This window comes from Pogona vitticeps, chromosome 3 (genome assembly GCF_051106095.1).
Source record: "Pogona vitticeps strain Pit_001003342236 chromosome 3, PviZW2.1, whole genome shotgun sequence".
In the NCBI taxonomy this organism is placed as follows: Eukaryota; Metazoa; Chordata; class Lepidosauria; order Squamata; family Agamidae; genus Pogona; species Pogona vitticeps.
Window position 1 is genome coordinate 91,233,639 of NC_135785.1, and position 24,705 is coordinate 91,258,343.

At 42.2% G+C, this 24,705-nt stretch overlaps 1 protein-coding gene and 1 long non-coding RNA gene across 2 annotated transcripts in view; both read left to right on the forward strand.

Moving 5' to 3' along the window:
- The window catches only part of SGPL1 (sphingosine-1-phosphate lyase 1), a 52,059-nt gene that overhangs the window by 24,644 nt on the left and 2,710 nt on the right, over positions 1 to 24,705 (forward strand). Inside the window, exons 6-13 of the mRNA XM_020783116.3 lie at positions 5,905 to 6,033; positions 11,811 to 11,899; positions 14,639 to 14,744; positions 14,941 to 15,039; positions 17,194 to 17,343; positions 18,044 to 18,282; positions 18,799 to 18,945; positions 23,866 to 23,986. Of these exons, the coding sequence (XP_020638775.3) occupies positions 5,905 to 6,033; positions 11,811 to 11,899; positions 14,639 to 14,744; positions 14,941 to 15,039; positions 17,194 to 17,343; positions 18,044 to 18,282; positions 18,799 to 18,945; positions 23,866 to 23,986 (1,080 nt within the window). The remainder of the gene's footprint in view (positions 1 to 5,904; positions 6,034 to 11,810; positions 11,900 to 14,638; positions 14,745 to 14,940; positions 15,040 to 17,193; positions 17,344 to 18,043; positions 18,283 to 18,798; positions 18,946 to 23,865; positions 23,987 to 24,705) is intronic.
- LOC144588437 (uncharacterized) lies at positions 21,341 to 21,653 on the forward strand. The gene is made up of 2 exons (XR_013544009.1): positions 21,341 to 21,435; positions 21,597 to 21,653. It is a non-coding gene; the product is annotated as an uncharacterized LOC144588437 (long non-coding RNA).

Consider the following 24,705-nt stretch of genomic DNA (forward strand, 5'->3'; position numbering starts at 1 on the left):
GACCCGCAGCAAAAGGAAACAAGGCTTGTTGAATTGAAAGTCACTGCAGAAGGTTGTTGAAAGAAAGGTCTTGAGGAAATAACTGAGAGGTAAAATAGAGTTCTGCAAGGGGCAACATCAGGGTGTTGCTCTACATGTTCAGGAGAAGATAAGGTAAAATACGTTGATGAAGGAAGAAGTGTGACATGAGGTAAAGACCACACTGACTGTGACTTCCTGGGAATTTTCTGCACTTGAAGCTGGTAACATGAGGCACAAAAGTGATGCTAATCTGTTTCAATTGTAAACCTGGGGTTGCTATTGTTAAGGTTTTATAAGAGACTCTACTAATTGATAACAAACTAAAATTTATTGCTGTCATGCTAGTGCTTAAGGTGTTGTATATGGTGTGCCCCCCTCACCCATTTTTTATTGCCAACAGATGCATGGTTTTCAATATATTCGCGAAGGCTTTCACGGCCGGGATCTAATGGTTGTTGTGGGTTTTTCGGGCTCTTTCGGGCCAAAGAGCCCGAAAAACCCACAACAGCCATTAGATGTATGGTTTCTTGAGAGGGGATTTCCTGTATTGGTGTATTCTGCTTATGATGTAAACACAAAGAAAGTAGAATCAAACCAAGGCTAACAGAACATCACCTGTTTTACCTTCCCTTTGTGTTCATTAATCTCATGAACAATAAACAAGAGCTTGCTTCTCCTGAGGTCAAATTCCCCCCCCCCCAAGAGATGACTCCTGAAGAAATAAATAGTGCCTGACATGGCCCTAGAAATATGAAGACGATGTGTGTACATAGTGTGTCTCATTCTAATTAGTAGGATAATGAAATTCCTAAGTACTATTTAGAAATTCCCCATTTTGACGACAGTTGCTTACACTGAGAAGCTTTTCATTTTGTTTGCCCCTCCCCACGTCCCTTCACTTGATATTTTTAAAAAATCTTCTCTTACGACAGGTGCCCTGTGGTATAAATTGCATTGCTTTGTTATGTGTGGGTAACCAATGACACCAGCAACATGCATAATAAATTAAGTACCATATGTTTTTTTTTCACAGTTGAACGACAATAACAAGATTGTGCAAGAAAGTCCATTATACATTTCTGATTAATTCTAGTTATTGCGGGCATGGTGCACATGTAAAGTTGTACATCTTGTACAGTAACATCTCCTAGGGCATCCAAAATCTCAGTTTGTCTTTTAGGGAGCAGCAGAAGTTTCAAGTTTTTCACAGGCTTTGCATTGTTGCTCCTTTCCATTTACAGACCAGTCTGTATACTGGCTGGATTGTGATCCTGGCTTCACAGCACGGGTTCTCTGGGTATAGTCATCATGGCACAAGGAAGAAATTCCTCTGAAAAGATCAGGGAGTGCATTGGCCACTGCTTGAAGACAGTAGTCCTACAGTGTCTTTGTAGATAAGTAGCTGGAGAAATTGGTCACTTACCTGGGGAAAGGTGTAGGTCAGAGGACACCACTTTACAGTTTGCTGTTTTGAGCACCTCTATGAGCAGTTCAATGCACGTGGCCTCGGTTACTTATATAAATCTTAAGCTTTATTACAAACACAGCTGTTTGTTTATGTTTATACTTTTAGGCTGATTTTAGGTACAAATGTCTTCAAAGGCCTTTACAGGTTAAAACATAATGACTAGACTCTTGTCATGGTAGCCATGAAAGCTACATACATTTGTGTGTGTAAACCTGAATAGCTATAGTGGTGATAGGTGACCTATTGTATGTGCTTTAATGTGCCATTGCATACAATCCCGGTTTCTTTTTTTGGTGGGGGTACTTAAAATTCTTTGCAGATGTTCAAAACATTGCAGTAGAAAATTCTAGGTATCTCATCAGATTTCCATATACTGTAATGGAGCCATGACGGTTAAACTTGTATCAAACTGCTGCAGTTGTGTATCGAGTGTAGTTAGAACTGAGAATGATGACAAGGGTGAACATTCTTGGCCAGTACTATAATATAGTAGCCCCTAGATAGTTGTTCCATTCCTTTGTTCCTTACTGAGGGAGAATATATAACCATGTGGGATGGCTATTCTTACCTAAAGACCTAGCAAAGTTGGTAAAATATTTCTTATTTCTAGGTGCCTGGGATTTTCCCTGTCCTGTCTCAAAATGTTGGCATAACTGCCCTCCTATAAAATCTTCTTAAGCACTTTGGAGGAAAAGCTTTATATTGAGAAGCTGGTGAGCTGGCATGTGGTTATTGTTTGTTTTCTTCACCAGCCCTTTTCCATCTCCATACTCTTTTCCTTCCCATTATTCTCAGGAACAAGTGGAATGCCCTTTTCTGTCATGTATATTTCTATATGGGTGGTTTTGTTCTATTTCTCTGTTTCCCCTGCCCTCATTTGTGATACCAGTCTGCACCACCTCTTATGTTTTCGCGCCTTCTTTTCAACTAAATTTTGCTTGGAAGATACAAGCAACTCACTCTGCTTGCAATTCACACTAAGATGTTCTTCTTAAACTCAGTCTCAGCAAATCACCATTTGGTGTCCCCTCATGAGCTATGAAAATACCAGTACGTTACTCAACTTTGTGTTATTTTCCTTCTTGCAGTAGTTGTTCAAAGCTCTTGTATTATCTGTGTTAGAGGTTAAAAAAGATATCTGCTTAGGTCATAGTTCTTTCTGTTTGAAAGAGATAAGTTTGATGATCACTGTGATTATGTCCTGAAAATACATGGTGTTGTATTGAGACTTATACCGCGTTTCCCTGAAAATAAGACAGGGTCTTATAGTAATTTTTGCTCCAAAAAACGCATTAGGGCTTATTTTCAGGGGATGTTTTATTTTACAGTCATGTCATCTATTTGGGGTAGGGCTTATATTACGAGCATCCTGAAAAATCATACTACGGTTTATTTTCACGTTAGAGCTTATTTTCGGGGAAACGGGGTAGTGCAAGCATATAATTATATGGGGAAGGTATCTGGAATCTATATTTGATTCTAGGGGAGATTCTGGATTCTGTTCTAGAGAAGAGCATCCTGAAGTAGGGATACTGAATGGTTAGCATTTTCACTCTTTGCGTTTTCATTCTTTACATGATGCTGCAACATAAACTAGCCACTTTGTTATTGGACCTGCCCATCTATTCAATTTAGGTCATATACCGTTTCCCGTCCATTCATTTAACCAGAGGTCGAGTTATCAGAGAGCCCAATTGTGGTCTGGAGTGCAGATAACCACTTATACAAAACCTATTTTTGTATAAAATTTGGCCACAACTTCATTGATTACAACAGCCAGTAGCCCCTGGCGCTAGCATAGGGGATGGATTCTCATCACCCATCCCACCTAATGTCTGATGCAGACCAAGGAGATAAATATAGGTTTAACCACATGGGGGTAGGCCACAGTGTGGCTCTGCCTGCCCCCAAGGAGTGGAGGCATGCAAAAGCTCCTGAGCTGGGCATGCACGCGACCACCCTGCCCCATTAAAGGGCCTCAACCATGGAGGTCGTCCCTCACCCACGGTGCCCCAACCACAATCACTTGCTTCTGTCCACATGCTTCCAAAACACCCCCAACAAAGCTGTGACATGATTCTAAATAAAATATTCCAACTCATTGTGGATGAACCGCCTGCTTTCCAGTACCCGCTTGTTTCCCACATGTGCAGCAACTCCCCCCAAACAACACAAGGTGGGTGGAAGAAGCTCAAGAACAAAAGAGATCTTTGGAATGACCAGCAAACAGTTGACTGGTCTGCCTTGGAAAATGCTACCACATGTGAACTATTCCCCTTGGCTGATTTAAGTCCCAGGTGGGAACAATGGTCTATAATGCGGTGTGTCCTGGGAAGAAGAACTGCTGCCAAAAATGGCAGCCACCACTCCACCTGCCCCCAGTGAAACGAGAAACTCACCACCTATTTTATTCTCTCTTAGAATAAGGTTAGGATACGATAGTTAAATACCACACTGGGTATTTAACTATCTCCACTCAGCCATGGAAGCTTAATGGGAGTATGGAATTGCTAAAACCATTCCTTAAATATCTCTCTCACTTTGGGAGCCCTATTAGGGTCAATAGGTTCTGACTTGACAGCAGGCACACAATGTTACACATAAAGATGGTTAAAATGAAGGTTCCTGTAAAATGGGGATCCCTGGTAGGATAGAGTAGGGGTCTGAGTGTAATTTAGATTGGAGGTGGAGAAATGGTGGCCTTCCCAATAGTGTTAGATTCAGACTCCCATCAGCCTCCAACAGCATGGCCAGTGGTGAGGGTTGGTGGGAGTTGTAGTCCAACATTATGTAGAAGGGTCCCGATTCTCTAGTTCTGACCTAGAAAAATGAAGTATTCTAACATTTGGCCTGAACATGCATCCTTCTGGGGCCCTGGAAATGCAAATTGTGCCTTTGTTTGTCCTAGAAGAATCCGGATGATATTTGCAAAAACGCAGAAGCATAACTAGAACAACAGGTGTGTCTTCCTGTGTAGACGTTTTGGTACAAGACATCCCACAGACCAGTTTTCTGTTCCTGGATTTAAGTTCCCCTCTGATAAGAGGTTCCCTGAACCGTGGATTTCTTCATGCATGCTTGCAGGGATAAGCATGCTGTTTGCCATGGGGTGGCAGATCTCTATTCTGTCTTTAGGCCTGGAGGAGAAACAGCAGGGGGAGAGAGGATTAAGCATCCTCATTTGCTTCTGCAATGCAAATTGACCCAATCAGACCTTCTCTCTTTTTTAAAAAAAGTATAAAGTCATTATAAAATGTGTTTCTGAACTTTTCATACTCACTTTGTGTATTTTAATACTTCAGAGTGATGGTTCAGGCCAGGTTGGGGTGGGGAGGTCAGGGTGAGGATGGTGAGAACGTGAAAGGGGAAGCAAGTGTCTATGGGCTTTTCACAGGCACCTGGCTGGTTACTGTGCAGCAGAATGTTGTACTAGATAGTCCGATTAGGCAGGACTCTGCTTATCATTTTTAGCTGGGAAGAAAATCTGCAAGCGGGTATGAATCAGGCAGGCAGATAGTTTTTTACACTACTGGAAAGGTGATGGTCATGGGAACACACAACATGAATTTTGCTCAGACATGGAAAGAAATAAGTGTATACCTGTCAAAACCAGGTTTACAGGTATACTCAATTTCAGTGGGTCTGCCTCTAAATGGGGTTGCTCTAACATTGGTTTTAGCCCTTGGTTTCTTCGTGCCTGTTCCTGGAATGTATATATCATTCTTCAGTTAGAAATGTTTTTTTCAAATACTGTATTTATCATTGTATCCCACTATCTATCTGTGGTGGGCAGCAAATGTGGTCAAACCAGCCAAAAGTTTTCCTTCGAAGAAGAGAGAAATTTTAGGGAGAGGAAAAAAAAAGAAAAAGAAATAAATACCATTTTCAAAAGAGGAGTGCTCTGTTTCACTCTGTTTGGTTTACAAAACATGGCCCAGTATAGTCCTGTTAATCCCTTTTATTTTATTGCAACCAACAGCAAGGTCTGATGGGTTTATCCCGTTCACCATTTCCCGTTCCATGGGTGGAGTGAAGAGAAGGTGGATTTCTGTTCTGTGCTCCATTCCAGCCACCTTCAAAATCAGCCGTGGGAACTCTGTGTAGTAGGTTGGGCTGTATGATGGACTGCAGGAGAGAGGAGGCGAAGGAGAATGTCTGTTGCATGAGCAGTAATCTGTTTGTGCAAAGTTAGCAGTTGGGGCATTAGGTTAGGATCTGAACAGTGTTCTAGAAAAAATAAATATAGAAGAGGTCTATAGGATGCCCTCAGATGACTTTTAGTAACTCAGACATTCCTAGTAGAAGGGAAATTAGGCAACAGTCTCCTGTGTGTAAAGGTTATGTGAGCTGTTCAGACACTAACATAGTGCAATGGAATCCTAATTTTAATCATCTGTTTTTTCCCCTCCTGTAAGGTTTATGAGGAGTTTGCATGGACTAATCCTCTTCATCCAGATGTATTCCCAGGTTTGAGGAAGATGGAAGCAGAGGTAGTAAGAATGGCTTGTTCTCTCTTCCATGGTGGGCCCAGCTCTTGTGGAACGGTAAGTTACACAGCATACTCTCACAATGTGGTCCTGCCTGTATATCTCTCTGTTAGCTGTAATAAGTATATATGTACAGTACTTTGCAGCATCTGGAAATTCATGTTTATATTAAAAGATCTGTTACTGGCAATTGTACCCATCTTCTTCACTCATCTCCAAAGCAAATTAGAACCAGTCTAAGTTTTGAAGGCTGCATTTGCAAACACTTAGAGTAATGCTTTGCATGAGTGCGTATGCAAAGAATGGATTTGATTTAAAACAATTTAAATTATGTATTCCTGAAGGCTTTCAAGACTGGGATCTGCAAAAGGTCAATGAACTACCCAGCCACAAGGACCAGTGATCCCTACACACAAAAGACCAGCTAAGGACAACTATCAATCACAGTGACAGATAATCTCTCTTCCTTATCACAACAATACACACACAACAAAAACACACTGATCACCATAATCACTCATCTCCAAAAAGGACAAAAGCTGATCCAACAGCTATAAATACTCAACTCCCAAACAAACTGCACCAGAGTACAGAGAGCTACTCCTGTCCTCTGAAGATGCCGGCCACAGAGACTGGCGAAATGTTAGGAAGAACAACCTTCAGAACATGGCCAAAGAGCCTGAAAAACCCACAACAACCAGTTGAAATGCTGTTTCTCTGAAATCTCCATAAAGGGGACTCACAAGCAGTGCATCCTTTATTTTTGGAGTTACACATCAGTGCTGGGTTTTTTGGCCTGTCCTTTGGCTGTAGGTAATGGCTGTCCAGGTCATTCTGGTCTGAAGTGATGGAGAAAAAAAAAGGTTCACTTGCCATTGCAGTTATTTTTTAAATGGTTACAGTGTTTGTGAATTGAATGCTTCCTCTGGCACCCGTATTTGTTATAATTTGTACTTTCAGAATTTTGAGTGTCCTTGTTTTAGGGTAGACTGATAATACATGGAGAGAGCAAGCCCCATGTTCTGTTTTTTGAATGGCTTGGTAGGTGTTCCACCATTTAACCTTGATGAGTTTCAAGGCCATGGCCCTCTTTGTTTAAACACAGCACAGGTGTGTTTTGAACCTTAAAAAACATGCCTGATTCATGACCTTAGGTGTATTATAATGCCAAAATTATAACTCTGGTCCTCCTTTACATGCATGTGGCACAACCTGTTTGCCGCTTCCTGTGCAATGCCTTCAGGAATGTTTAAAGTCCACATAATTTCACTTGACATCATTTAAAAACAATTTAAATTTTTAAGTGGACTATTTCTGACCAGAAGCAAACTACTTAAATAGCTGACGATAGAGCTTTAGCTTCCCAGCTGCCCCTGTCCTTTTTCTCCGGTAGTCTCCCTACTCTCCATTGCTTTCCACCTTGAGATGAGGAAACCCAAGGAAGACAGAGGCGTGAGAGAAGCGATTGAGCTCACTCAAGACTGTTCTCGCCACTTCCTGGCATGCAGCCCTTCCCTGCGGCTGTGCCTTTTAGGAAGGGTTACATCTTCATGCTACATGCACGCCATTTTCACTGTCACCATCTCCACACACATCTTCTTGCTTCAAAACCCAGTAGTTTGCGAAAACTGTCAGGGGCACCAGAAATAAGTACCTAGGTTTTCTCTATACACAGAAATCTATCCAATGCCTTGATAGGATTTTATGCATTTTATTAAAAAGGAAAAGAAAAAAAATAGTAGCCACTGAAGAAAATTTATTTAGTGTATTAGCTAAACCGTGGTTCCTAACCTTGGGTAGCCCAGGTGTTTTTGGACTGTAATTCCCAGAAGTCTTTGACACCAGCTGTGTTTGCTGGGGTTTCTGGGAGTTGCAGTCCAAGAACATTTGGGTCACCTACCTTTGGGAATCACTGAACTAAACAAATGAACAGTAGCAAGTGAAATTGTTATCTGTCTCGCTCAACTGCCATAACATGTAGTCTCCAAATAATTTTGACTCATTTAATGCACTGGGCCGGTGGTTCTTGAAAGTTATACAGGAGTAGCCACTGTTGAAGGTTCATCAGGAAATATATTAGAACAAATCCAGATTCCAAAGGTGACAATACCCTTATTAAGAGGACCTATAATAACCACATGATTTAAGTTTCCTAGAGCACTTTAGCAGCCTAAATGTTAAAAAAAGGGGGGGTGGGAAGAGGAGCATGGAAGTTCAAAGATGTAGTAAGTCATTGAGATCTGCAAACATACTAAGTTCCAATGTGGAGTTTGCAGGTTTGATGAGTCATTGATGGGTATGCAGGCCATCTGGCAGAGAAGAAAGCATGGTGGGGGTCCCCTGTTCTGGAAATATAAGGATGTGAAAGCTTGCATAGTTCTATATGTTTATAGCTGATCCTAAGAAAGATGTTATCTGCCTGTGGGTTTAGGATTTTGGATCAACGGGACTGTTAGAATTGCAAATGAACATATTACTTTAGTAGCAGTTTGTATCAAAATATGTTTGTACCAGAATGATAAAGGAGTTATTATACTTCATGAATTGGAAACTTGCAGAATGATTTGATGGGGGTTGGAATTATCACCACAGACCTTTGCAGTCTGGAAAGACAGTGAGGGAATGATGAACAGTAGGATTGTTTTGTGCTCTAGCATTATTTTCTTTCCAGTTACTGTTGGAATGTGGCGGATATACAAGGGGAGGACAAGGGATATTGTCGCTTAAAGTAATGTGTTTCTTGAGATTGCATATTAAACCCACCTAGGGAACAAGTGACTCTCCAGATGTTAAACTCCGATTGTCATCTGCCTGTGAGCAATAGTTCATCAGCAACTGAAGGGCCATAGCCTCTCATCCTTGAGATGCACAATGGCTTTCGTTTTGATGCACAGTGTAAGAGCACTACCACTAAACAGCGCCTGTCTTGTATTTTGCTTGTCCTATCCTAAGCTGTCCTCTTGCTGGTGGGTTAAAAGGAGCTGACACACAGTGTCTGAAAGCTTGTCAGCTGCTGGTGAGTCACCTGATGTAGCTCAGCAGCACAGTATGTTGTCAAAGCCAGAGGGAATGTCCCATGACAGTGATTCATATAATGGCAAATGAAGGATGGTCTGTACTAGAAAACAGGACCCAACACTATAGGCTGATGTGAAGTACAAATATGAAAGAAGAGGTTGATTGAATCCTGTAAGGGACTCCTGTTCTGTGATTTGCTTTACTTAGAATTGTGCCCACACTGTTGCTTAGAAGTTGACATGGCCAAATGTATGAGAAACCCAGCTGAGTTTGACAGAGGAATCTTAAGCAAGGGATTTCTCTCTCATACACTTTTCTGCTGTTCTTAATTTCTCAGTAGTCTCAATAGTCACGTTTTATAATACAGTGGTGCCTCGCTTTACGGCGATAATCTGTTCCAGGAAAATTGCTGTTAAGCGAAAACGTCATAAAGCGAAAATAAAAAGCCAATTGAAACGCATTGAAAACTGTTGAGCGAAGATCCTCCATACGGAAGCCATTTTCAGTGCCTGTATAGCGAGGAATCCGTCCCTAAACACAGCGGGGAGCCATTTTAATTACCCGGTGGCCATTTTGAAACTGCCGATCAGCTGTTAAAAACAATCGTTTTGCGAAAAATCGGTTCCCGAAGCAGGGAACCGATCATCACAAAGCAAAAAAAAACCCTATTTAGCATTCGCAAAAACGTCGTCGTGAAGCGGATTTGTCGTAATGTGGGGTAATCGTAAAGCGGGGCACGACTGTACAAACCTCTGCCCTTTCAGCTGTACAGTTTGTATCTGCACTAGGTGGCCCAAACTCAAAACTTGTAACATTATTATAGTATATATATATATTGAAGGAACTTGTTCTTTACTTATTTAATATCAATAAAACAACCTGCCACATTCATAGTAAAGTACTGGGAAATACCCATACCCTCTAGTACAGTGGTGTCCAATCTTGGCCCTCCAGATGTTCTTAGACTACAGCTCCCAGAAGCCTTCACCACCACCTCTGCTGGCCAGGATTTCTGGGAGTTGAAGTCCAAGAACATCTGGAGGCCCAAGGTTGGGGACCACTGCCTAGTAGCCAATTTTGATACTGTATCTTCAACATACTGATTACGGAACAATGCAATCCATGCCATGCCACTTAGAACTGATAAGAGAATTGCATAAAACATGCAAAGTGCCTATCAATATGCTTGTAAAATGCTTTAAAATAACTAGAAAATATTGTCAAGTATAATTCATTACCCCACACTGGGTATCTACTATATCAGAAGTAGATACCCAGTGTGGGGTAGTGGACAGAGTAACGGACTAGAACTCAGGAGGCCTGGGTTTAAATCCTCATTTAGCCATGGAAACAAACTGGGAGTGTGAAACTAGTAAAGCCACTAAAATATCTCACTTTGAAAGCCCTGTTAGGGTCAGTTCTGACTTGATGGGACATAACAATATATTAAAAGTAAGTATGTAATTACTTGTTGTGTTAGTTTTGAAACATAATTCAGCTATATCCACAATAACCTCAAAAAAAAACTAGTCCCAAGTCACCACGTTGTTTGTAGCTAGTTACAGTCAAACTCTGGAGAATTTCTAATGAAAAAATAGAAGCATTTGCTTGGATCCATAATGTCAGGCCATTTGTTCCTTAACAAATACCCAATTTGACTATTCAAATAAAGCTCAGCCTGTCTTTCTCAGTTTACTGTAATATTCCTGTGTGTTTCTGAGAACTAACAAGTTTGTTCCTGAAATGTAAAACAGCTGATTCTTGACTGGATAGAAATTGGTCTTGCAACAGCTTCTCAATTTCTCTTTATTAGAAAACTTTTCCAAAAATCAGGAACCACATAGATCGTGAGAAGAAAAGAAGCAGAAACTTTTAAAAAAGTTTTTATAGTTTTCTCATGATGAGACAACTAAGAGCCCTTTTCTATCTGTTGTGCAAGTGATCCATGGCATGTAGATGTTGCTTTGGAACTTTTCTTGCCTTTAAGGACTGAAAATGACATCTGCTTAGACTCGTTCTGGGATTGCTGTGACACTTTAATCCTGGAGGGTGTGTTTTATCCTGTGCATCTGTCCAGAGCTGGCATAGTTTTTTTTGGGTGGGAGTGCCTGGATGTGGAGCTGAGTCCAGGAACTCAAAAATTCTATTGTGCCTCCTATGAGAGGGATTGGTCCAGATCACTCAGAATGCATGCAAATTGGTGGGGTTACATCCTTTAGGCCAGTGGTCCCCAACCTTGGGCCTCCAGATGTTCTTGGACTTCAACTCCCAGAAATCCTGGCCAGCAGAGGTGGTGGTGAAGGCTTCTGGGAGTTGAAGTCTGAGAACATCTGGAGGCCCAAGGTTGGGGACCATTGCTTTAGGCAAGTTTCATGGCCTCACAACGTCCCTAGAAGAAGAGACCAGCAATCCATTCCTGAGTAGAAAACCCTAAGAGGATAATTGTAAATTGGAATCAACCTGGCAGGGCGTAACTATTGATAATATCGGGTGGGCAACCTGTAGCCCTCCAGATATTGTTGTACTTCACCTCCCTTCACTATTGACCATTGGGTTGACTGGCTAGGACTGATGGCAGTCCAAAAGTATCTGGAGTGCAGCAGGTTGCCAGTGCTGGCATGTCAGCTCATGTGTGCACATGCCCACACATACCAACTTCAGTCTGTAGAGTCTTCTAAAACAGCTGGCCTGCTTATTTGCTTTTTCAGATCAGAGGTTTCTGAGAAGTAGTGGCCAAAACTAACTTGCTTGTATATTTCTGCATTCTTATGCAGCCATTCAAGAGTATGTATGTTTTTTTCATTTCTGCTCGACAGATGACCTCTGGTGGGACTGAAAGCATCTTGCTGGCCTGCAAAGCCTACAGAAGCATGGCATATGAGAAGGGGATCAACTGCCCAGAAATGTACGTACCTCTTGTCTTGCTCGCTCACATTTTTACTGGTTGTACATGTATGTCACAAGGGTTTGATGTGGGAGAAACAAGCCTGGCCAGTTCCATAACTACTGTAATGTCTTCCCACTTGCACTCTAACAAGGCTGTGTCATAAACATGGGTTCCATGTTTTATGAGCTGCAGCTTGCATGACACTTGAAGCTGGCAGATCTTGGTTTGTGTCAACCATGGCTTGCCTGAAACAATCCAACATCAAACTGTATGTTGAGCAAGAGGTGGGTTTGCCCCAACAAATTATAGTTCAAATGAGCTACAGTTTAGGGTTCAGACAACACCCTGAACTGAAGTTTATCTAAAAGGAAAGTAAAACTTTCAGATGTCCACATGTCTGTGCTAAGATGAAGAGGGTTACATTGTGAGCAGTCAGTCTCTAGTGTGTGCGTGGAGGAGACTCATTTGTACCATGATACCTGCCACCCCTTTTCCTGTCTGTATATAAATTGCAACCGCCCTCCCATGATTAATAACAAGCCTCAGTGGGGCCATGTTACCTTTCCTTTTCGCCCGTGTCCAGTTACCACCTGTCCTGTTGCAGAGACAAGACATATGCTGAAGGATATGGGAACAAAAGCTGTCTGTTGTACACTGTTGTACAAGCCTGAATATTAATGGGCATAGTTAGGATCCAGAAAACTGCTTACTATATATCATGCTGAAGAATCTAGGTTTTTAGCATTAAGAATTACTATGAATACCCTCTTCCCTACCCCAAACTGATTTGTCTCTCAGCTTGAGGACTACTGTCTTAAAAAGCCTAGGTCCAGAGTTCTTCTGAATAAAAAGAAGTTCTTTAGAACAAACTTCCCTTTGTTTTAAACTTTATTTTTAGCGATAATAGTGTAGCATTTGAAACAAAGTTCAGTCAGCTTCTTATTTTAGTTAGTTGAATTCTTCTGTAGCCACCAAAGATATAGTCACTTGATTATATTCACAAGCGATTGCAGGACCCCTAATTGTATCGTGATATGTGTGTATAATTTAGGAACAAATATACTTTTCACATGTTACTCAATGGAGAAACAACGTTGAGATAGAATCTTTTAATGGTGCATGCTTTAATATTACTGATAGTTCTACTATTTTAACACAGATTTCAGCCACTGCCCTCTACTGGATATTTTATAAGCTGCATGTTTTGTTGTGCTGTGTTATTTTATTTTATTTTCTGTTTATCTACTGTTTTGAGTTGTAGAACAGGACAAGGACAGAGATACATTTTGGGTGGTACTGGATGCATTTATTTTCTGTTCGTTTAAATCTTTGTAACAGGTGGTTGTTGTCCTTTTTCAAGCAACTCAAGACTGAGTGGCTGAGATTAAAAAGAAAAAGAAAATGCTGGATGCTCCTCTGGATGTACTCTAACACTTAGAGGCATCTCCCTTTTGATGGTGCCCCTGTGTTAAAAAAGCTGCCTTTCATGCAAGATGCAGAAATTACATGGGAAGAAGTCAAAATTCCTGTTTGGCATCTGCAGAGAGATCTGGATAGCAGTTATTCCTTTGCTGTGCTGCTAATGGGGTTAAAGGAAGGATTGAATACACTGGCTCATTTTACCATGGACACACACACCCCTCCCTTATGGTAGAGTTCAAGAAACCCTTACTTGACCACTGGGTGAACATGAAGCTATGTTATGTTGGGCATGTCACTCTCTCGGCTAGAAATCATTCATCACTGTTTTTGGTTTTGTGAAAAACCAGACAGGAGGGGGGCACCGATGTTGCCTTAAATTCTTAAGAAGAAAGCTGAGATATAAATGTAACAAATAAAACTTAAAAGATAGTTCACTGGGTGAACATAATTTTTTTTTTAGGGCCATGTTTTGTTTTAGTTTTTTCCCCATTTAATTTTGTACAGGAAAGAGGAAGCGATAGCAGGATGGCATGATATGTGTGTACAGTGGACCCTTGACTTACAGACGGCTTGACTTACAGACTTTTTGAGTTACAGACTTCTCTAGCTGCAAAATTTAGGTTTGACTTGCAGACTTAGATTTGACTTACAGACCAGAAAAAACCCAAAATGGTACAAAAACGGCCTGTTACGGGATTAATCGGTTTTCAATGCACTGTAGGTCAATGGAGACTTGACCTACAGACTTTTTGAATTGAGAACCGCCTTCCAATACGGATTAAGTTCTCAAGTCAAGACCCCACTGTATAATATGTGTGTATAAAAAGGGCCTTTTTGGCAGCTGCCCCCAGACTATGGAACACCATCCCGAAGGAGATTCGTCTGGCGCCGACGTTAATGATGTTTTGGTGCCAGATCAAAACCTTCCTATTCCAGAAGGCTTTTAATTGAAATAGTATCAACTGTGGGTCCTGATGGCAATTTTTAGAGTATATATTTTAATTGTATTTTAATTGTTTTATCTTTTTTTCTGTATTTTAATTGTTGTAAGCTGCCCAGAGACCATTGGGTAGTGTGGGCAGCATATAAGATACATACATACATACATACATACATACATACATACATACATACATACATACATACATACTGTACATACATACTGTACATACATACTGTACATACATACATACATACATACATACATACATACATACATACATACATACATTCATTCATTCATTCATTCATTCATTCATTCATTCATTCATTCATTCATTAGAGGCACCCACAGATCATTTTCTGAAATGGACTGCTTTCTGTTTTCCTTCCCAGGTTGGTTCCCCAAAGTGCACATGCGGCGTTTGATAAGGCTGCCCATTATTTTGGGATGAAGATTGTGCACATTCCCTTGACCAAAACGATGCAAGTGGATGTTAAGGTACCCATTCTTGTGTTTTGCAGACATCTAGCAGTAATCAAATAGTGGATATAATTATGGAACGTCATTTTGACAACAAGAAAATAAGTGGTTAGAAAATAATTTTCAGCAGTGTCTTTAAAAAATCCTTTTGAGTTCTGAAGACTGAGATGCAGAAAATCTTGAGTACCCAGTAATTTTCTCTTACATTTTCTAGGCAATGAAGAGGGCCATTTCTAAAAACACAGCTATGTTGGTCTGCTCAGCACCCCAGTTTCCACATGGGGTTATGGATCCAGTTGAGGAGGTAGCAAAGGTAACTTTCTTGGTTTTTCCCCCTTATGAAGTTTACTCAAGTAATTATAAACACTTGGCTTGCAGTCCTGGAGAGCACATATTTTTGAGATCCTCGTTGTTGGTTGCAAGAAGGAAAGCTCTGTAAGCACACAAGGTTTTTAGCTCCTTCTGTAGCCTATAAAAGGACAGCCCAGGAATATGGACACAGTCTCATCTCTTGTACTGCAGCAGATATTCAATAAATATGTGGCCTTAAGAAGAAAATGCGGAGTTCTGTGTTAATTTGCCTTGTCTACACAAGGGAAGATTTCTGAGTTGAAAAAAAAAGTAATTACAGTCTTTATTGGGGAAAGACGGTTTTGTACATTGGAACTGTTTGTTCTTGCTGTGATTTGGGTTTTGACTCTTGTGTTCTGTGCCCTCAAGTCAGAACCAACTTATAGGGACCCTAATAGGACTTTCAAGGTAAGTGGGATATTTAAGGAGTAGTTTTCCCAGTTCCACTCCCCCAGTAAGTTTCCATGGCCAAGCAGGGATTTGAACGTTGTTCTTCAGGGCCCTAGTCAGTCACTATCAACTACAACAAGGGTCCCCAACTCCCGGTCCATGACCTGGTGCCGGTCCATGGACTTTGCAGGACCGGGCCGCGGAGACAGATCTTCTGCCCCCCCTTGCATGGTGGGTGTGGTGCCGTCACGCACATGCGTGGCTGAGCAGTTGCATTCGCAGGTGGGCGTGACGCGTTTGTGGGTGGGCGTGGTGCACTCACGTGCCCCACTCACCTGCAAGCGTGCCACGCCCATGCGCACGAGCATGCCACACCCATCCAAGAATGTGCCATGCCCATCCGCGAATGTGTCACACCCACCTGTGAGCACGGGGGTGCTCCTGCCCCCCCGCGCACAGGCCACCCCCCCAACCAGTCCGCAGTTCTGAAAAGATTGGGGACCCCTGCACTATAACATACTGGGAATCCTGTGTTGACTAACTCCCTGCCAAAATCGTTATGCCCCCATAGGGTTGCAGTTGAGCCAATGAGGCCTGGAACCAGCTATGGTAGGGCGTTCTGTGCCCAACGCAGAACAAAGAATGTTATAATTTATGATTGTCTCTTAGAAATAAATTTCGAAAAGATATGCAGGTTTCTGTTTGGGCGCACAGATGTATACGTTAAATGTATTCTCACCTCCTCCTGCTGTCATTCTCTGGCACTGATCTAGGAATTTGAGAGGCCTTAATTGTCATGTCAGATTGGTCCTGCCCAAGGCATGGATGTCATTAGGCGATAGCCTGGAAGAAGTCCTGGACTGGATCTATTTCATCTCCAAGGAGCGCTGCAGAAGCCCTAGAGGCTGTGCCTGTCAGTGTAGACCTGGGGTGTAGAGTGGAGTGTGAGGGAGAAGGGTGGCCCACAGAGAGGTAGAATCCATCTTGTGGAGAATCCTGGGTCATCTGTTCCTCCACCCCTTCCCCCAGCCCGTCCCCCTGTAGGTCAGGGAAAGGCAGGGTGATGGTGGAGAAATTCCTGTTGTTACCCACTTCTGGTCAGAAGAGAGACAACTGCCCAAACTTTACTGCTTTCAGTGTTTGTTTTTAATGTCACTTGGCCCATAAGTGTTGTGGTGGAGAATCTGACATTCTCCATTTTTGTTCCCATCCCTTTTGCAGACAAGGCAGAACAAACTAATTCAGTTCAGCTTGGCATAAGGAAGTTTCTGATGTTCCATGCTAGTTTAAGTGTCCTCTAGCTGGACTATTGTATCTGGGAAATCCGTACATTAGGTTGCAGAAGGAGTGGTCTGGACTTTGCCAACAAAAGAAGGGAAATCCTTGAATATTTTCTTATAAGCCTGTTCTGGACTTGAAGCAGCCCATTATTGACGTACAACTTCTAGTTGACCTCAATAATATTTTAGTGCATGAGTGTTTAGAATTTACAGAGAAAAAGATGTAAAAAGCATGACCAACTTGGGTGGAACTTCTTCACTTGTAGCCCACAGTTAGAGATGATGGATTTCAAAAAACATTGATGGATTGTTTTTATGGGAGAATGCTTGGATGTTTCCACAGATGAAATCCAAAGTATGTTTGATGGTTTGAAACTCAGACTCTGCAAGTGGTGCTTTGATTTAGCTTAAGAAATTAAACAAGTTTATTTCTTCTCTTGACATAGCTGGCAGTGAAATACAATATTCCCTTCCACGTTGATGCCTGTCTAGGAGGCTTTCTTACCGTCTTTATGGAGAAAGCAGGGTTCCCTCTCCAACACCCGTTTGATTTCCAAGTGAAGGGTGTCACAAGCATTTCTGCAGATACCCACAAGGTGAGTTGAAACAAATCTGTTTGGCACTTTGAATTTATGCACTCTCTAAGCTGGACCAGATATGTCGCTTTCTTTAATTCTGCTTCCAGGCAAGATCTCTTTGTGCTAATTCTCTGTAAAATATGGAAACAGTACATGGTGTTATAATTAAACCTGCAACCCCAGATATTGTGATTGGCATTGAGAAAACTATAATCCTCAACCTGTGTACTTCAAAGCGGACATCAGGGAAATGGCTGGGAACAGATTCGGAATGAACATGTTTAGGATCAGTGTATAAGGATAAAGATAGGTAGTTCATAGTAGATTTTCCCATGAAACTAATAGTACAAGAAGGAAGGGAATGGGCATGAATAGAAACACTGCTTGCATTCTCTTTCAGAGGTTAGATTGTTTGGCACTGGGGAGTGTATGTGATCTTCCATCCTTTGAGCAAGTTGACATCTGTGAATTTGATACACATTCTCTCTTTGAAAGAGAAATTCTGAACATCAACAGTTTGAAGGCTCTGTAACCAATGTGATGTTTCAGTCTTTGAGTGTGGAATTAGTCATTTGGCAGTTCTGCCTAGTGGCTCCCAGTTGATGAGGTTTGAACCCATCGGTCAAATTCATCCTTCACAGGACTTGGGGGGTGGAAGGGGTTGATACAAACAACTATGTTGATCCTGCAGCTCCAATGCCTTCCTCCTCCTTTGCAGTACGGCTACGCTCCAAAGGGCTCCTCTGTGATATTGTACAGGGACACGAAATATCGCCAGTACCAGTTCTTTATTGCTCCTGATTGGCAAGGAGGGATCTATGCCTCCCCTACCATAGCTGGTTCCAGGCCTGGTGGACTTATTGCAGCCTGTTGGGCCACAATGATACACATGGGAGAAGATGGTTATGTCGAGGCCACTCGGAAAATAATTTCAACAGCACGGTTCCTGGAATCAGGGTATGTAGCAGATTTCAACTTTTGTCCTGTTAAATTCTTCCCTTTCCTGTCCCAGGACTGTCCCTTTCAGAACAATAAACAAAAGTACAAAAATATGTTATGAGGAAGTAAAAAGCTGGTGTGGTGTAGTGGTCAGAGTATTGGATTGGGATTTAGGAGATAAGATTAGTAGCAGAATGATACCCTAATGTCTTCTACAGTCAACACTGGAATTGTATTACCTCAGAAGGCTGCATTTACAGCACATCATAGTGCCCCAAATTGGCCACCACTGAATTATGGAAGACTCCATTCTCCCTTTTCTTCAGAAAGAACCAATGCAGTATGAATTCTGAACCTGTATGTTTGTTCACCATCTTGGATCTTTGTAGCAGTTTTTTTTCCCTTCTTCCTAGGGGGAAGTCCTGATCTACCCATTGTCAGAAATAAATGTATTTAGGGTCCATGCACATTCTGCCTTTTGCCACTATAAAGAGAAAGGATGAAACATATTTCCAAACCTTTTATCTTTTTAAGGCTGCGGGAAATTGACAACATCTTCCTCTTTGGGAAACCTGAAGTATCGGTTCTTGCTTTGGGGTCTGACATATTTGACATATATCGGTTGTCAAATCTACTGATATCTAGAGGATGGAACCTGAATGTTTTGCAGTTCCCACCAAGGTGAGTTCACTAGGATGCTGGGCATAGCTGGAGGACTAAAACAATGGCTTGTGTCATCCATGTGGTCCGGTGTCCTGCTTCTCACGGAGCTAAGCAGATGTCTATGTCCGAAACCTACAACTGGGATGTGAGGGTAGTTGTCATTTTCTGTTTTTCCAGCAACTGATGTTAATAAGCCATGAGACTTGTGATCTTTGAGGGTAGTAGATAGGCAGCATGGTTAATAGCCATTGAAGAACTGATGGACAGCTCAATGATTTAGGCATCTGGCTTTGGAGCCAAGATTTGGGGAGTTTGATTCCCCATTGTGCCTTTTTGACAAGGGCTGGACTTGATGATCCATAGGGTCCCATCCACCTCTGCAGTTCTAAGATAATGGTGATGATGCTAATGATAATACAGTAATCGTATCCTCCTTGTATTTATCCAGTCCCTTTCTGAAGCTATCCAAGTTTTGGGGCAGGATTACAGTTTAATAATCATTTTAATTATGCACTATATGAAGATTACTTCCATTTCTGTATTCTGAAGCTTACACTGTAATAGCAAAAGTAAACCCCAATTTATGCATTTTAGTTAAGTTGTGGTGACTTGTGTTGACAGAAAAGAAAGTTAATCCTCAGTGTAACATTTGTTGCATATGAAATCATTGTATAAACTAAGCAACAATGACTAGGAGATGTAAATGTGTTTTATATGAAATAATGTTATCTCCAAACAGGCACAGGAAGTGTTTGATTGAAATTCTTTCAAAGAAGTTACTTTCTAAAGTCAGGATTGTCAAGTTTGCTTTTTTTAAAAAAATGATGATGATGTAGCACAAAACTAGAACTTCAAAGCAGCATATTACAAGTACTGGCACTACCTATAACACATTACTTTGGGGGATAAGAAGGGCACCATTTTATTTTTGGTAAAGAAATAGAATAGCTGGTAAGATTACTTTTTAAAAATGCAACCTTTTTTGCTACTTGTAAAAGATAATTTGGGGGAATTTTAGTTACTTTGTTTGGCATACTTTCAAATAGGAAAAAAAGTGTTAGCAATGTGGCACTCTTTAAATAATGAGCAACGTGTCACCCCACCCCTGGAAAGGCAGACTTGTGTTAATGTGTTACTTTTTAAAAATAACGGTACAGATTCTGCATTGAGCACCTGTATGGTGTCAACACAAGTGTCAGAGATGAGAATGAGTTTTCACACATGGTTGTAGATGTATCACAAATGCATTAATTTGTGCTGGAACATAGCAAGTTTTTTTAAGGTGGAATTTGTGAACAGCGCACATTCTGGCACTGTTTGCTTTGTTCTTCTGCCTTTTTTGTATTCTGCTAAACCCAGTTGCCTCACAGCTGTGAGCTGTCCTTAGGCAGCTCTTTCTCAGAACCAGGTAATGTCCTATTGCTGCCAGGAAAACATTTCATAAGCTTAATTTCATAAGCCAACCAACTAGGATGGCTTCTCAGTGGCTCCATCAGTACTTATCTCACACCCTATTTCTGCAGTAAATAAATTGGCATGCAAAAAATTAAGTGAGGTATTCAGTGGAGTGAGGTCTGCAACTGCTGCAACAAAGACTGTAGTTGTGCCACATTTTTCAAAAACATTTTGGAAGTACAGCCGGCTCAAAAGGATTCTGGAAATTGTAGTTTTATGAGAGTGGGCTCGGTATTTCCAGCACCAGCAGAACCATTTCACAAAATTCTTCCAAACTCATTAAATAGCTTTGTGGGATATAGTTTCACCACTGTGTGTTGGCAGTAAATGTCATGAAGCGTGCTTGTGGAAATAATAAATAAATAGCCCAGAATCCTTTTGTTCCAAACCTTGTGCAAAATGACCCTTTCTGCATGAAGGATCTCTTTCGCTGCCTCTTGTGCTTGAGGTGTGTGTGTGTGTCAGGATTCACAAACCGCTTGTGCAAATGAACAGGGCAGTCTCCAGGGTATGCAGAGATTGCACTGAATGCTGTGCCAGTGGAGAAATTATGCTCCCTGACTGGCAAAAGGATTACTAGCTGATAACTTTAAAAGGATTAACAAATATGGATCACAGGGAAGCCTAGGACTCTTGGCAGTGGCTGGGTGGGGAATAAGAAACTTTTAATTAACAAAATACAGCTAATGACATAATTGGGCTTATGCAGCATCATTTCCTGTTACTGGATTTCAGCCACTGTGTGGGTAACATGTTAAGATTAAATCAGCTGACTTAATAATAAACAGAAGAAGAAATACTTCCTCTACAGCAGGGGTGTCAAACTCAAATTCATCGGGGGCCGCATCAGCAGTTTGGTCCCCATCAAAGGGCCGGTTGTATCTGTACTGATGGCCTTGCAAGGACCCCATCCGACTTGGTGGGAAAAGGAAGGAAGAGAAAGTGTGTGTGTGTGTGTGAAGGAAGAGAAAGTGCCTCTGTGTGTGTGTGTGTGAGAAAGAGAGATACAGGAAGAGAACGTGTGTGTGTGTGTGTGTGTGTGTGTGTGTGTGTGTGTGTGTGTGTGTGTGTGTGTGTGTGAAGGAAGAGAAAATGCCTGTGTGTGTGTGTGTGTGAGAAAGAGAGATACAGGAAGAGACCGTGTGTGTGTGTGTGTGTGTGTGTGTGTGTGTGTGTGTGTGTGTGTGTGTGTGAGAGAGAGAGAGAGAGAGAAGGAAGAGAAAGTGCCGGGGTCTCTGTGTGTGTGTGTGTTTCTGTGTGTGAGAGAGATACAGGAAGGAAGAGAACGTGTGTGTTTGTGTGTGTGTGTGTGAAGGAAGAGAAAGTGCCGGGTTCTGTGTGTGTGAGACAGAAAGAGAGAGAGAGAGTTACAGGAAGGAAGAGAATGCGTATGTGTGTGTGAAGGAAGGGAAAGTGCCGGGGTCTCTCTGTGTGTGTGTGTGTGTGTGTGTGTGTGTGTGTGTGTGTGTGTGTGTGTGTGTGTGTGTGTGTGTGTGTGTGTGTGTGAGAGAGAGAGAGAGAGAGAGAGAGAGAGAGTTATTTAGTATATGCAACTCTGCTTGGATCTCGCAAAAAAAACGCATTCTTCGGTCCTTTCAAATCCTCAGGCATTCCAATCGAGCAAGAGAGAACGGAACGTCAGGGAAGGGAAGGGAAGGGAGCAACCAGCCAGCCCTCCCTCCCTTCTCTCCGCGGCTGGGTCGAATGGCCGCCTCCGACGTTACCCAACCGGGCCGGCGCATCGCTCCGCGTTCCCTCTTCTCTCCCTCTCCTCAGGGCCGCGCTGGCCGCTGCCTCCCATGTTCCCCCAGCATCTCCTCCCTCCGCTTCGGAGCCTGGCCAGGAACTCCCACCGCTCCCCTTCCCTTCCCTTCCCCTCGGGGGCGACAGAGGCGGCGCGGAGCCCCCTCCTCGCGCGGCCTTGGGAACGGCTCTCGCCTCAGGCCGAGAGCGAGCGAAGAACAGGCACGGGAGGGAGGGAGGGAGGGGGAGCGGGGGGCGGAGGGAGAGGAAAGGAGTGACAGCGCCACAGCCAATCGGAAGGAGGACGTAGCCTTGTTAACTTGAGCCATTTTTTCAATGAATTTACTCCGTGCAGGCACGGAGTAAATTCATTGAAAAAAAAGGGGGGGGGAGGCTGCAAGGCTGGCGGCGGCTCCGCGGGCCATCAGTCGAGGTCTGGGGGGCCGGATATGGCCCGCGGGCCTTGCTTTTGACACCTGTGCTCTACAGACTTCTCCAGCTCCATTGCTTGGGCTATGTAAGAAAGCCTTGATGTTCTCCATGTCTTAGAAAGCCTGATGGGTCACCTCTGCCTCCCAGGTTCTGTCATAAAGTAGGCAGTGCTGTTTTGTTGTGCCCTCCTGTCTGACTAGTATAGTGTCTGACTGGGTAGGCATCATAGCAGGAAGACACTGGGTAGACCAAAGCTTCAGCAGAGCAATAATGCCCTTCGTTTTCTTTCCTCTGAACTGCCAGGCAATATAGTTGCCACGTCCTTCCATGTACCTCAGCATTTTTGTTCATGCCTATTCATTTGAATAATTCAAGTTCTTTTTGGGGCTCCACTTTTTCTGTCTTCCTGTAATTCTCTTCCTGCTTGATTTCCTGCTCCAGCATAGGGCATATGGATTAATTGTATCACTATGAATATACTTAATTCCTCCTTCTTTTTACACATACATACCTACTTGTAGTTCTCACTGCATTGTATAGCTAAAACCATTTGCTACACTGCCCCATATTGTTCCCATTGGAACTCCAAAGGGGATGATGGCGGTGCTTAATAAGCTGGCTTCTCCACCCCAGCCACCAGAAAAAGTAGCTGACATTATAGGTACAAACGAGAATTTTGTTGCAATGGAAGAAAAAAAGTCACATTGTAGCCTCTTATATTTCAGTGTTAGAATGTGGAAGGCACCATTACAGAACATGGATATTTCACTGTAGGTGGAAGAGCTTGTAAGAAATAGCTTCTTCCTCAGGAGTGGCTTAAGTAATTGAACAAGTGGGAGAAAAAAAGCATAGCCGGTACTTAACTGTTACATTCACACATATTAACAGCTAGAACCAATCTGTACTTGAAAGCAACATAATTAGTGTATTCCATAAGCAAGTTCGACATATAAGTAGTGGAGAAAAACAAGATACTTATTTTCCCAGGGGTTTTCAAGAAGGAAATTACATGCAAATTGCGCCAATTGAATCAGTTGGGATTTCATGAGCCAATTCCTCCATAAACACTAATGGGCTACTCTAGTTGTGACTTACTTTGGCATAGTGAATTGCAGTTAGTCCAATTTGAATCAAATGGAGTTAATTCACTCCCAGAGCTGACACACCAAATCCCCATTGATTCAATGGAGCTATTCTAGTGCAACTTACTATGTTAAGTAACAGGATTTGGGCCACTGTTATTAAACAAGTGGTTGTGCCTTATTGTGGAGAAAACCGGTGTATGATCTTCTACCATCTCTTTCCTAGCATTCATATTTGCTTAACACTACTGCACACAAAGCCTGGAGTGGCACAACTTCTGTTGAAGGATATTAGAGAGTGTGTCGATGAGATCATGAAGGACCCCAAAGCCAAAACCACTGGCATGGTAAGGAGACCAGTGTTTTCATTGAGATAATTGAATTGAATTTATGAGATCTGGTGTCAGGAGTGAGCTGGATGAAAGCAATTGAAGGTTCAGACTCCTTTATCCGAGCACTTATCTTGCAAGGAAACCATAACAAAGCCCACATAAGAAACATGATTAAAATAATGTACAGATTTAAAGGCAGAAAGGCTGCAGTTAAGGGGAGGCCTGCATGCATGAGCTGTAATAAGATACTCCAAAGTCTTAATTTAAATCCGTAAGGCATTGGTATCTATATGCCACAAACCCAAATGTTGAAAAGCTTGCAGAGTACTTGCAAAATCCAGGGGTATTGCGGGGGGTACTCCTACATACACACTTATACCTGGATGCCTCTTGTTTCTGCCTAGCTGAAGATTGTGCAGCAATGAAACCCATTGCTGAAGATGTCTGACAGCTATCTTAGTTAATTCTGCATTATACTATTATTTATTTTATTTAAATCCTATTTAAATTATTGGCTCTGTGCGGAGGTGTGCTCTAAATTCTCCAGGCAGCATGGTTGCTGGCCATGCCACCTGGTAGATTCTGGGGGGAGTTGTCCAAGATCACCAGTCTACAGATTCTGCCCTCTGTTACGTGGGACAGCCATTTAGTACTGTTCAGAAACTGGACATGGTTCAAAATGTTGCCACGGGGCTATAGAGCCAATGCTAATTAATTATAGGGGAGCATGTGAT